The following is a 12,821-nucleotide window of genomic DNA, read 5'->3' as shown; positions in this document are numbered from 1 at the left end:
GGTTCACGCTGTCTATTCACTCTCTTGCTTGCATGACTTCTCCCATTACAATCTGGCTTTTGTTAAAAATTCCCATTGAATTAAGATCATGGAGGCCATGAATTGACAGAAAGGGTGCAACGTTCTTAATGGGTAAGACAGACTCAACCCGTTTATACTTTCGCCATGACTATTTGTAGGCCTACTGTGTATTCTATATAATAATTGTATGCTATAATATAGACCCTCCACCATGGTTTCTGAGCTGAACATTGGATATGCATGGATTATCGCCATAGCAGCTTTTGTAGCAACTGTGATAGTAGAAATGGCAACAACAAATGGAATATATTTTCCTTATATGATTGACTACTACGAAGAAAGCGCCGCAAAGGTCGGGATGGCACTTACACTGATTACTTTCCTCAGATATTCTTGCGGTACGTTTGGTATACAGTATTTTTTTATTTCTAAATGTAAAGGTAATTTCTCTTTCTTATAGCGTTTGTGTAGTATGCCACTGAGGAATGAACAAGGTTACCATTCTGTTACGATGTGATTTTGCGTCAGGAAAATATCATAGGAGTGATGTTTTGCCCTACCTGACGTGTTATCGTACCGAATACACAGTACGTCCCCAAATAAGTACGACCTGGAGGTCGTAAGTTCGATTCCCACCCGAATCACTTACGAATTTTTTCGCTAGTATGCCTATTTGCATGGTACGTGAGGTTGGGCAAAACATCACTCCTATCATTCTGTATCGGTTATTCAAAAGGCTAACACATTCAGTAATGGCTGCATGGGATAGGCCTAACCTTGTAAATTGGAATCAAGGAATATTTATTGTTGACAGTACAACACGGTGCAGTCAAACTTGTATCCAGGAGCAAAAGCAAATGGTTAAATATGCCAAAGAAAGGTAAAAATATAATAAGTGTATTTCAAACATTAAACTTACAAAATAGGGCCTATATATATATATAAAAACAAGCAAAATGAAAAGAACATGTACTGTAAAAATAAAATACAAAGTAGGCCTACCGGTTTCAAGTTGGAAGAAGCCACTTCCGGGAGATTGTAATTTTCCAGAACATATCATAAACACAGAGCAACGCGAATAACTGATTTACTGTTTTACAAAAAAAAATTTAATAAAATGATTTAAGTCTTCTGGCAGTGTTGTTACGAAATAGGCCTACAATATGGCCTTTCAATGATAACAGTACAACGGTTTCTTTCAACGGTGTATTAAGGTGGTGACGGGCCGCAATTTTTTTTTTCGTAGGTAAGTTTGGTAAAATTTCATGAATTCATAAACTCTTCTTATAGACCATATTTTGTGCATGCGCTACTCTCAAGTATGAGTTAGCCAATGGTCAGTCTGATATCTCTGGACGCCCACAGTGCCAATTTCAATTTCAATAATATAATGGATATCACTTTCGTAACAGTGTGGCACACGTTGGACAATACCCAACAGGCATCCAAATATAAGAAAAATAAACTTAAACTAGAAGTAAATTAAACTAAAATGTATATACAAAGTAAAATTTATTAACATGGCATGTAGGCCTATGTTGTTCGGTAGTCTTACAGTACCGTATTATTTACAGAGTTGCAGTATTTATTGCAAGTTAATACACCAAATAGGCCTATGGGTTCATATTTACTACAGTAACACATTTAAAGGGAATATAAACACTAATTAATAATAAAACTAAATAAAATAAAAACTAATAAACCTAATTAAATTTCTACTTTACATTTTACAACGTATTTATAGCAAAATATAGAGCTTAGAACTAACCGATCATAAAGGTTAATATTTATTAACAAATTAAAAGGAAATACAACTTATTAAACTGTAACGGTTGGTAATGTGGCCATGGATTTATATATTTCAGATCTTAATTTCCATGCGCCTTCGAGATATACCTTACAATAATTATAAAATATTTCTGCTAATTTATGGTTATCAAATCGGTCATAAAGATCGAGAAATAAATGATGATTATAATCTAACGATCCGGTTATAAAGGATTCCCAAAATTCACCTAATCCCCATATGGTATCGAAAATATTTATTCTAGTAGCTTTCTATGCATGATCATTTTATTTTATTTAATTCATTAATATAGATTATGAATAATAATGTTTGACACCTTCAATTTCAAATGGATCAGTAACATAATTACCTGAAGATACTTTACATTTAACGTTAACATATAGGTTTGTTAATTATCGTGAAAAGTTTGTGTCTGTTCGTGAAAACGATCAGAATAAACACAGCATGTTGATTTACTGTACAAGTTTGTCTCTTCGTGAAAACGGTACGCACTGTACGCGCTCCCGTTGTTAAGACACAGTGCACAAATTGTTGTAGTCAAGGGCGAAACAGACCACCAGCAAACCTGGCTTATCCTGCTTATATCATTATATTTTTACCCATAATAATTCCACATTTGATGCACGTGTATACTGTAGACCTATTCCAAGTTATACTGCAACACCCTTATGCTCAAATAATTTGAGACCCCTCTAATTCCAAAACACTTCTAATTCGACACGATTTTTCAAAGAACCAAATAACAATATTCAGTCTTTCAACACAAAGATAACCCTCTAATTGGAGATCGAGACCACTTCAAATTTTCAGGTCCCAAAGGTGGTTTCGAATTGGGACGAAAAACTGAACAACAAGCACAAGCAAACAATATCAGGAAACCAATCAGTCGAATTATAGATCCAAGCATAACGCATTATACGCATTATAATAACCTATTAATTAACGTTTGAATACGATGGAGATTCATGTTTATTTATTTCCTTATTATGTATTTCTTTATTAAACAGGATGGAAATAAAATATAAAATACAACATATTATCTAATTGTAAAACTATTATATAAAGGCAATATTAAGAAACGTGTAAATGATAATTTGAAAGTAAATATAATCATCCATGTGCTATTTCTTCTAGGTGTGTTTTCTGCAATTATGGCCAAAGCATTCGGCTGCCGGATTGTTATGATTTTTGGAAGTATTACGATGATATGTGGCTATACTTTGATAGCATATTCAACGAGTATTATTGAGGTTTACTTAGCTTGCTGTCTTATTGGTGAGCTCGAAATTATCTGTTTATGTTTTTTAGATGTCCAGTTGTGTCGTATATAATAATAATAATAATAATAATAATAATAATAATAATAATAATAATAATAATAATAATAATAATAATAATAATGGTGAATTTATATAGCGCATAATGTGAAACAACTCTATGCGCTTTACAGCAGGGAGTAGAATAAATTATTTAAAGTTTCACCAAAAAAATTAATGAATATCAACTATATAAATACATTAACTTGATATATTTTAAGTTATTAGTAATTTGAAAAATACAGTAATTTAAATTTTTTTTGATCGACTTAATCATTTGTTAAATATTTCTTTTCTTGTCCTTATTATCTGTGTCTTTCCTTACCTCTTTTTCTTGATAATGTCTTTTCTTCCCTTCTTTCTTTTATTTCATTCCTCTGTCTGTCTATCTTTTCTTTTACTTCCCTGTAATTTCTTTATTTTTTTCCTTTTCCTTATTTCTATTTCTTTTCCTTTTTTCCTTTCATTTTCTTTTCCTTTCTAATAGAGTTTCCTTTTTTGTGTTTTATTTTTATTTTCTTTCAACATTTCTTATTATTTCCTTTGTTTTCTTTACTATTTCTTTGATTTTCCTTTGTCTTTTCCTTCTATGTCTTTTGATTTCTAGACTTTCTTTTCGTTCTCTTTCCTTTACACTTTTCCTTTCTTTTCTTCCCGATTTTTCTTTTTCTTATAAAAAATATATATATAGGCCTATATATATAAACTTATATATATATATATTATATCGTCTTCTGTTTATTTATTCTCTTTTTCTTTATTCCCTTTCGTTATTCTTAATAGCATATCAACTTTTATTAGCACAAAATAACGGAAATTACCTCTTTAATAATAACCTTTTATTGCATATGAAATGTACACAGCATACGAGTCATTTTTCGACTTATATGATTCTGCAAAAAAAAAAAAAAAAATCCCAGCGGCGTATTTATGAAGGGAAGGTAGTCGTTTTAAAATATGTGTTTAATTTATTTATTTATTACCTATTTATTACCTTTCATTTTTTTTCTCTGCTTCAGGCTTTGGAATATGCTTGAGTTATTACACAAGTTACTTCGTCATAGATGTTAATTTTAAAAAGCATTTCAATTTAGTGATGTCAATAAAAGTAGGAATGGCTGGAGTAGGGCGTGTGATGTCACCGTATGTGTGTCAGGTAGGCCTATGTTATAATAAAATTTAATGCCGGAAAAACTATTAAGCCGGTCGCAAACTGGACGGCAGCTGACGCAATTTTATGAGACCGCAACTACAATCCAGTCAGACGCCTCAATTGACAGCGACGACGGATTTATTTTACTGAATTACACTACTAAGCCAAAGCATTTTTTCTTGTGTTCAGATTCAAAATTATATGAAACTTAATTTTAAAAGATATATGTATTTTTCTTATCTTTTAAACATACAGAGGTTTGTTATCAGTTATGGATGGAAACATGCGTTTCTTCTTCATTCGGCGGTTGTATATCATCTAGTATTATGTGGAGTGATATTTAGACCATCAACAAAAAAAAAATCTAATGAAGAAGTCGAAGAAATTTCTCTTTTGGAAGTGAAGCAAGAAAATAATTCTCCCGAACTTGATCTACAAACTGGAATTACTCCAACAGATGAAAAAATGCGTTTTAATTGGTTGCAGTATATTTACAAAATATGTCATTTGCGTTTGTTTAAGAAACATTCTTTCGTCATTCTTGTTGTCGTTGCATTAATACAAGGAGCAACTGAGGACGGAGTTGAAGTTCTTATGCCGGATGACATGCTAGAGCGAGGCGCTAGTCTACACCACAGTCAGTTAATTTTGGCAGTTTACGGAGCAAGTAGTATCTGCGGAAGACCTTTCCAGTATATTCTTAGCAAATTCGTTTTAAATGATTTGCTCATCCAACTAGGACTTTCCTATTTTCTTTCGTTTCTGTCTTTACTAATTTGCATTACAACGAAAACTGATAACGCTGTTTATGTAGTGATGGTTTTCTATGGTTTTTCTATGGGTTGGTACAGTGGAATAATACCGCTTATCGTCAAGTCTACAGTCGATGATGATTTTTTTTTTGGATATGCTTGGGTTGAATGTGCGTATGGCGTTGGCGCATGCATAACAGTTCCGTTTCTTGGTAAGTGGTAGCCAATAAACAACATCAGCATAGCATACAAAATATACAATAAGCGTTTCTGATTTCAATGAATACCGTAATGTGTGTTTCTTTTTATTTTGTGTTACATACCTAAGATGTTTCTATTTCTCATTGCAGGCTATCTTCGCGACATAAGTGGACATTTTTGGTTATCCGAGTTTTCAATGTTATGTTTTACATTGATTAATATAATGATAATTTTTGGTTTTATTGTGTGGAAAAGAACGAGGAAACAAGGCCAGACATGCTGAAATTATTTCTACTTAATGTATTTGTTTTATTGGTTAGTGATTAATTATATTCGGCTGGTTTAGAATATTGGAAACCAATCCATAAGTAAAATCTACGTCCACAGGTGCAAAATGACATTACCAGTACAAGTGACCACAGTCACCATTTTCTTGTTGAAATACTATTATTAAAAGTGGCCCTTTGACCTCATATGAAATAAACAAAATAGACTTATGCTATGTTCTCACACGGCTGCTAACGGTTAGCAGGATCCGGATCCTGCTAACCGTTAGCTGCAGTGCGTCCATACGAGAAAATCCCGATCCGTATACCAAAAATATGATGATCGAATCACGTGCCAATAAGAATCTGGAAATTGTAAACGCGTACGTATGATTGGTAGATGATCCTGGTTCTCACGAGAGCCCTGTATTTGGATCGGGAGCTAACCGTTAGCGCTAACCGTTAGCACCTGCGTGAGAACGCCCGATCGGTTAGCGCTTACCGTTAGCGGTATCCGGATACGCTAACGGTTAGCAAAACGCTATCGGTTAGCAAGTTGAGGGCGTTTCTATCATCAACCAATCACACGTACGCGATTACAATTTCCAGTTTCTTATTGGCACGTGATTCGATCGTCATATTATTGTTGGTATCCGGATCGGGATTTTCTCGCATGGACGCACGGCAGCTAACGGTTAACAGGATTCGGATTCTTTGATATAATTTTGATTTTAATTTCATTAGTCGGTTTTTATTTGCTTTCTGTTATACTTCTGTAAATATTGTAAATATATATGGGTGGGTGAGATTTTCTCACCAGTATTATTGAAAATGATCAAGTAGATCGAAACGTTGAATCTCAAAATGTCTCTGTCTCTTTTCGTAGTTACTGTCTTTTTGTATTATTTAAAAGCAGCTTAGCTCCGTTGGTTAAACTGGAGGTTGTGCACTACGCTGAACCATGGAAATTGCCATCGCTGCTATATTTGTATGTCAGCTGGGCCTTAAATGCAAGTTACGACTCATCACCGCCTTTCGGACGAGAGTTTAAGCCGTTGGTCCGTGTGAATTATGGGCCAGATGCACGTTAAAGTACGCAGTAACGGTATACTGTATTGGAAAAAGAGTAGGACTAAGTGATTGTATCCCAGTGTACTGCTCCAAGTACCCCACTGGAAATAAGTGTTCTACAGACTTTCGTTGGTTATCCTTGGTGTTTACACCGAATAAATCCATCCATCCATCCATCCTAGGGACGTATACAGATTGTGTTACAGACAGTGTTAATATTTTAAAGCTTGTTTTTGCTAGCCAATACAATTTTTTCCAGGGATCGCTCAAAATAAATACTTCTAAACTATGTAACTATGCATTAGCACACGTTATTCATAGGCCTACTATAATAACACATAGGCGTAAGCATGATTTTTATAAATCTTAAATCCATAAATCCCAGACCAGGTCTTTTCAGATACAAAAATGTGATATTGTATGGTTAAGTTTAGTTTCCTTCCTTTTGCAAGCCCTATAAGTTTTGTTTTAATACTACAATATACCTACTACTAGTAATAATAATAATAATAATAATGATGATGATGATGATGACGATGATGGTGATGACGATGGTGATAGTAGATAATAATATTATTAATATTAAAAAGTGAAGAAATTGTGTTAAAGGCAAAAAAGTAAGCCATAGTTAGGCCTAAGTTTTCCTGGATATTAAGTATATCCCTGATAAAAGATCATGAGATATTTGTTTGCGTTCCATTTTGACTAGGCCAATATAATGATGATGGGATGATGATGAATTTTACAATTCAAAATACACTTAACCAAGATCTAATATCCCAGCATAAATGGCTTCATCACAACAAAATTCTTATAAACAAAAATAAAACCATGTCAATGCTTATTAGAACTCTACACAAATTAAAAAAATAACCCCTCTAGACCTTTCCATCAACAATCATCATATAATGGTTAATGGTTATTAATTTATAGAGCGCAAAATACAAAAAGTCTCTAAGCGCTAAACTTGATCATATCTGTCAAGTTACTAAATATGAACATCTGGGTCTCATCATTGACAATGCACTATCGTGGAAACCAAATAAGTCACCCCCGTTCCAAAATTGGTCATGTTTCTATATTCTGAAATACCAGAAAATTTATCCAACAATCGGACTTCCATTATTCTATACAACTCACTAATTTTCCCTCATATTTACTACAGACACTGCAAAACAAAGCATTTAAATCATCCTTGAAGTACACCCATACACCCCATCAACACTCTATGTGCCACCCTCAAACGAATAAATGTCAATGGGCGTATTACTTTCCAACTTGGCTGCCTGGCCTTTAGAGCAGCATTCGGCACTACTCAGGGCTACCTGTGCCTGTAATCATGATCGTCCGTAACACGCGAACTTACTACTGTAATGAAGCAACTGAATGTTGTATGAATGAACGCAATTTTAAATACGGGAAAATACGATTTTGGTGGTGAAGATTAAAAAAAAAAACTCATAAACTGGTATTATTTGGAAGATTACCCTTGCATTTGGCTCCATTTATCCAGCTAGATGCAGTATCAGGACCACAAAAAATTAGAAATTCCGACCATGAAACAGGGGGTCGTCTTAAACAGAACTCAGACAGCGTCGGCCGACGCAGTCCGACCCGATTTATCGTCGGGGACAGTCTTGAGCCGTCGTGAGAAATATTAAACATGTTTAATATTCTACGACGCGACTGCCCCCGACGCACACCATCGCGTCCAGGCCCGTAGCCAGGGGGGGTTTTTATGGTTCGGGCGAACCCCCCTTTTCTAGCGAACCCCCCTGTTTTCTAGCGAACCCCCTCGAATTTTTAAATGAGTCCCACTCGGACGCAATGTCTGTTTTTAACTTACCCAGCATTAAATCAAAATTTAGCACCTAATTCATTATTTGGTCACCCGTTTTTAAATTGTAGCCTGCGATACAAGCCTACATTCATAGAATATCTCAGCTTCAGAAGTTCGGAGATTTAAATTGAACGCAAGTCGAGCAAACCATGACTTTACGATAGCTCACATAAGGATGGCAAACATCGATAAAAACTTTCATTGGCCTTTGGCTGAATGCTTGTAAGAAATGTACCAACCGGTAACGAAACCGGTCTCCGTCTACATAGAGTAAATGGCGCTACCAAACGAAGATAAAATTTTGCGACTTAATCCACCAAATGCAGCTAACATTTTTTTATTAGATGGAAGTGAATTGTCCTATAAAGCTCTTTGTTTTGGTTCTCAAACTAATGTTCACATAAACTTGGTTGTTTTACATGCAAAGGATTATTTATGCCGATGTAAGAATAAGAAGCCGACATTGTTAGAATTCAAACAGAAACTCTCTTTTGAAAAAGCAGTTGAAAAGCATATAGCCCTAAGAAAAATGTTACTTTCTAAATGGTGTGATAAATTGAACTTAATTAATCTGTAATTCTGTATTAAAATGACACCCTTGTAGTAAATGTGTATGTCAAATAGACGGTTGAGGTGTTATGCTCATTTATGTAAATTTGGCACCAAAACTCGCCAAATGTGACATTTTAAATAATAGTAAATTAAAGTAATAGTAAACGTAAATGCTGTCTCTTATACACATCTAGATGTGTATAAGAGACAGTCACTACCCGACACAAACCCCGAACTTTATTCATGCAATACATAAATAGTTTCATCTTTCTGTACTCCAACATCACTGGCGCATGGTAACAACCAACTGACTGCAGACCATTTCCGGTCACACATTACTCTGCATAACACAGCACCCCCTAGTTCCGTCAACTCTGGGTAAAATTGGTAAGAATGCACCTGATCGGACCTAGAGAGAGAGAGAGCATTAAGCCACTTTGACACTTGCACGATTTTGTCCCCGCAATGCCGCGCAATGACGTGCCATTTCGGCATAGGCGTAGATCCCGGGGGGGGGGGATATATCCCCCCAATATTTGACGAGGGGGTTGGTCCATTGTATCATCCCCCCCCCAATATTTGGACTATGTATGGGATAAAATGGAGCTTTACACACTTCAAAAGACTGTCACAGAAATAATTTGCACTGTCTTATGCGCTTACAAAGATAAAAATTAGCATAATGTATTAATGTTGATAACAAAATTATTTTATCTGGTACCAATCTAAGCTCTTCTTTCCTTAGATGTTATATGTGCTTGCAAAGAAAGTCACATTTCACACTGAAGGGTGTGTACAACATCAGTAATGTTATGTCAATTCCAAGAATGTTTAAGGTTATATCGGTTGATGAGGAATTTATTGATTAGGCCTATAATAACAAATTGCATCAAATTATTTTGCAAAAACAAGGTTTCCAACTTTAGAGGGTGGGGGGGGGGCACATCCCGTGTCCGCACAAGGGCACACATGGCGCGTAACAGGGCTAACACCAGGCGCGTAACAGGGGTCTTGGGTCGGAGTGGGTATTTATTTTCCCGGTTAGTAATTTACCATACCCACCCCACACCACTCCCCATATAGAAAACAATACGACATAGGGCTTATCTTATTTATAATATAGGCCACACACGTGTGTTTGAAATTAAATATAAAACATTTTCATCATGGTCTTGATGTTATTCAGTATTTAAATGAAAAAGAATTGGACGGTATGATTTTCATGGTCGATTTTGAAAAAGCATATGATAAGCTTGAATGGCCGTTTATTTTAAAAGTACTTGAACATTTTAATCTTGGAAAGAGTATTATCAGGTACATTCAAGCTCTCTACTCGGATATCTCTTCATGTATAATCAATAACGGACATTCAACTTCCTTTTTTCCGCTTAGTCGAGGGCTCCGACAAGGGTGCCCGCTTAGCCCATATCTTTTTATAATATGTAGCGAAATTCTTAATATTAATATCTGAAAAAACGAAAATATAGAAGGCATTACAATAGAAAACATTTCTGTCAAAATTAGTGCATACGCTGATGACACAACAATATTTTTGAAAAACATTCCCGCACTTCTGCACGTATTGGATGCACTTGAGGAATTTAAGCACTGTTCAGGGTTGGCTATTAATTTTGACAAATCTGTGGTGCTCCCATTTGGTGTATTTAAAAAAACCCCTCCAGACATTTCATACACGGGACTAGGTTTTACTGAAGGTCCAGTAAGTATGCTTGGCGTTACTTTTTCTGCAAATTTGAACGATTTGTTCGAATTAAATTTTAGAAAAACTTAAAAAAATGCTTAGCTTATGGTCCATGAGAGATTTAACACCATTTGGAAAAATCACTATTGTTAAATCTCTTGGCATATCTCAATTTGCATATCTATTTTCTGTTTTGCCTGACCCACCAAACAAATTTATCAAAGACCTCGAATCCATTATGTTTAAGTTTATATGGTCAGGCAAACCAGACAAAATTAACAGAAAACATTAATTGGAGACTATGTAGATGGAGGGCTTAGGATGTGTCATTTAGATTCAGTAGTTAAGGGGTTAAAAATAACATGGATCAAACGATTGCTTAATGAAAAAAATAAGGGCGTTTGGAAGGTATTTGATAAGAAGGGGCTTTCAAATTTTGTGCTTGTGCTTTTATATTTTTTTTAATGTAACTTCTTTTGTAAATTTGTTGGTCTTGAACGCACCGTCAATTGACGAGTGCCACTGTAACAAAAGTGTAAGTTCAATAAATTATTATTATTATTATTACTATTGTTAAATCTCTTGGCATATCTCAATTTGCATATCTATTTTCTGTTTTGCCTGACCCACCAAACAAATTTATCAAAGACCTCGAATCCATTATGTTTAAGTTTATATGGTCAGGCAAACCAGACAAAATCAACAGAAAAACAGTAATTGGAGACTATGTAGATGGAGGGCTTAGGATGTATCATTTAGATTCAGTAGTAAAGGGGTTAAAGATAACATGGATCAAACGATTGCTTAATGAAAAAAATAAGGGAGTTTGGAAGGTATTTTTTGCACTTCATATGAGAAATTTAGGTGGAAATTTCTTCTGGCGATGTAATATGAAATCAAACGAAAAATGTATAAGTAATATCACAAATCAATTTATAAGAAATGTGGTGTCAGCATGGTGTGATATTACCTTCGAAACGCCTGTTAACTGCTTTGGTAAACAAATTCTATGGAATAATTCGCAAATTAGAATTGGAGGAAAACCTGTGTTTAATCAAAGACTGTATAAAAAGGACATTCAGACTCTTGCAGATATCACGCATGTTAACGGTGTAATAATGTGTTATACCGACTAAAGTTAATTACCTAGATTTTTTTTCACTGATCCATGCTATTCCAGAAAATTGGAAAAAACAATACGAATTAGGTAATATCTACCATAATGTACAAAGTAATCAAGATGAAATTCTTGAAAGTGTAAAAAAAATCACCAAAGGTATGCAAGTTTATATGTGAATTGTGCACTAAAAAGTTACTTAAGACTCCGGTTTCCGAGATGAAATGGGCGGCAGAATTCAATGATCCTGAACTGAATTGGCCTGATATTTACCTTGCCCCACGTCTTTGTACGCAGTCGACGAGTTTTTGATACTTTCAGTTCAGGTTTTTACATCGAATTCTGCCGGTAAATGATTTTCTTTTTAAAATAAATATTATACAATCTGAAAAATGTACTTTTTGTCATTTAGAGACCGAAACAATTGTTCAACTTTTCTGGGACTGTAAAATCACTATTAATTTCTGGAAAGAAATTAACAAGCATTTTTTTATTAGATGGAAGTGAATTGTCCTATAAAGCTCTTTGTTTTGGTTCTCAAACTAATGTTCACATAAACTTGGTTGTTTTACATGCAAAGGATTATTTATGCCGATGTAAGAATAAGAAGCCGACATTGTTAGAATTCAAACAGAAACTCTCTTTTGAAAAAGCAGTTGAAAAGCATATAGCCCTAAGAAAAATGTTACTTTCTAAATGGTGTGATAAATTGAACTTAATTAATCTGTAATTCTGTATTAAAATGACACCCTTGTAGTAAATGTGTATGTCAAATAGACGGTTGAGGTGTTATGCTCATTTATGTAAATTTGGCACCAAAACTCGCCAAATGTGACATTTTAAATAATAGTAAATTAAAGTAATAGTAAACGTAAATGTAATTAATGCTTTGAAGATATTCAAGGTAAATTATTATTATTATTATTATTTTATTTATTGATTGATTTATTTTTTTATATAGTTCTACTTAAAAGAGGCCTATTATTATAATTCATTTTCTCTATATAGTATGTTACTTATGTT

General features: G+C 34.3%; 1 protein-coding gene across 3 annotated transcripts in view; it reads left to right on the top strand.

The window, feature by feature from the left end:
- Positions 1-5,815, top strand: part of LOC117107105 (monocarboxylate transporter 13-like) — a 7,826-nt gene extending 2,011 nt beyond the window's left edge. The window contains exons 2-6 of one of the 3 annotated variants that reach the window (XM_033248664.1): positions 223-419; positions 2,963-3,103; positions 4,164-4,300; positions 4,553-5,261; positions 5,400-5,815. In XM_033248664.1, coding sequence (XP_033104555.1) covers positions 233-419; positions 2,963-3,103; positions 4,164-4,300; positions 4,553-5,261; positions 5,400-5,533 — 1,308 coding nt within the window. In that variant the 5' untranslated portion in view covers positions 223-232 and the 3' untranslated portion in view covers positions 5,534-5,815. Of the gene's footprint in view, positions 1-89; positions 420-2,962; positions 3,104-4,163; positions 4,301-4,552; positions 5,262-5,399 lie in introns of those variants that run through there. The other 2 variants (XM_033248663.1, XM_033248665.1) reach the window with 2 other exon arrangements.
- Positions 5,816-12,821: the final 7,006 nt, after the last annotated feature.

This window comes from Anneissia japonica, unplaced genomic scaffold, assembly GCF_011630105.1.
Source record: "Anneissia japonica isolate Jap-2015-1 unplaced genomic scaffold, ASM1163010v1 scaffold287817_len136503_cov194, whole genome shotgun sequence".
NCBI classification, from domain to species: domain Eukaryota; kingdom Metazoa; phylum Echinodermata; class Crinoidea; order Comatulida; family Comatulidae; genus Anneissia; species Anneissia japonica.
The sequence above is the reverse complement of the archived record's forward strand: the minus strand, read 5'-3'. Positions and strand labels throughout refer to the sequence as shown.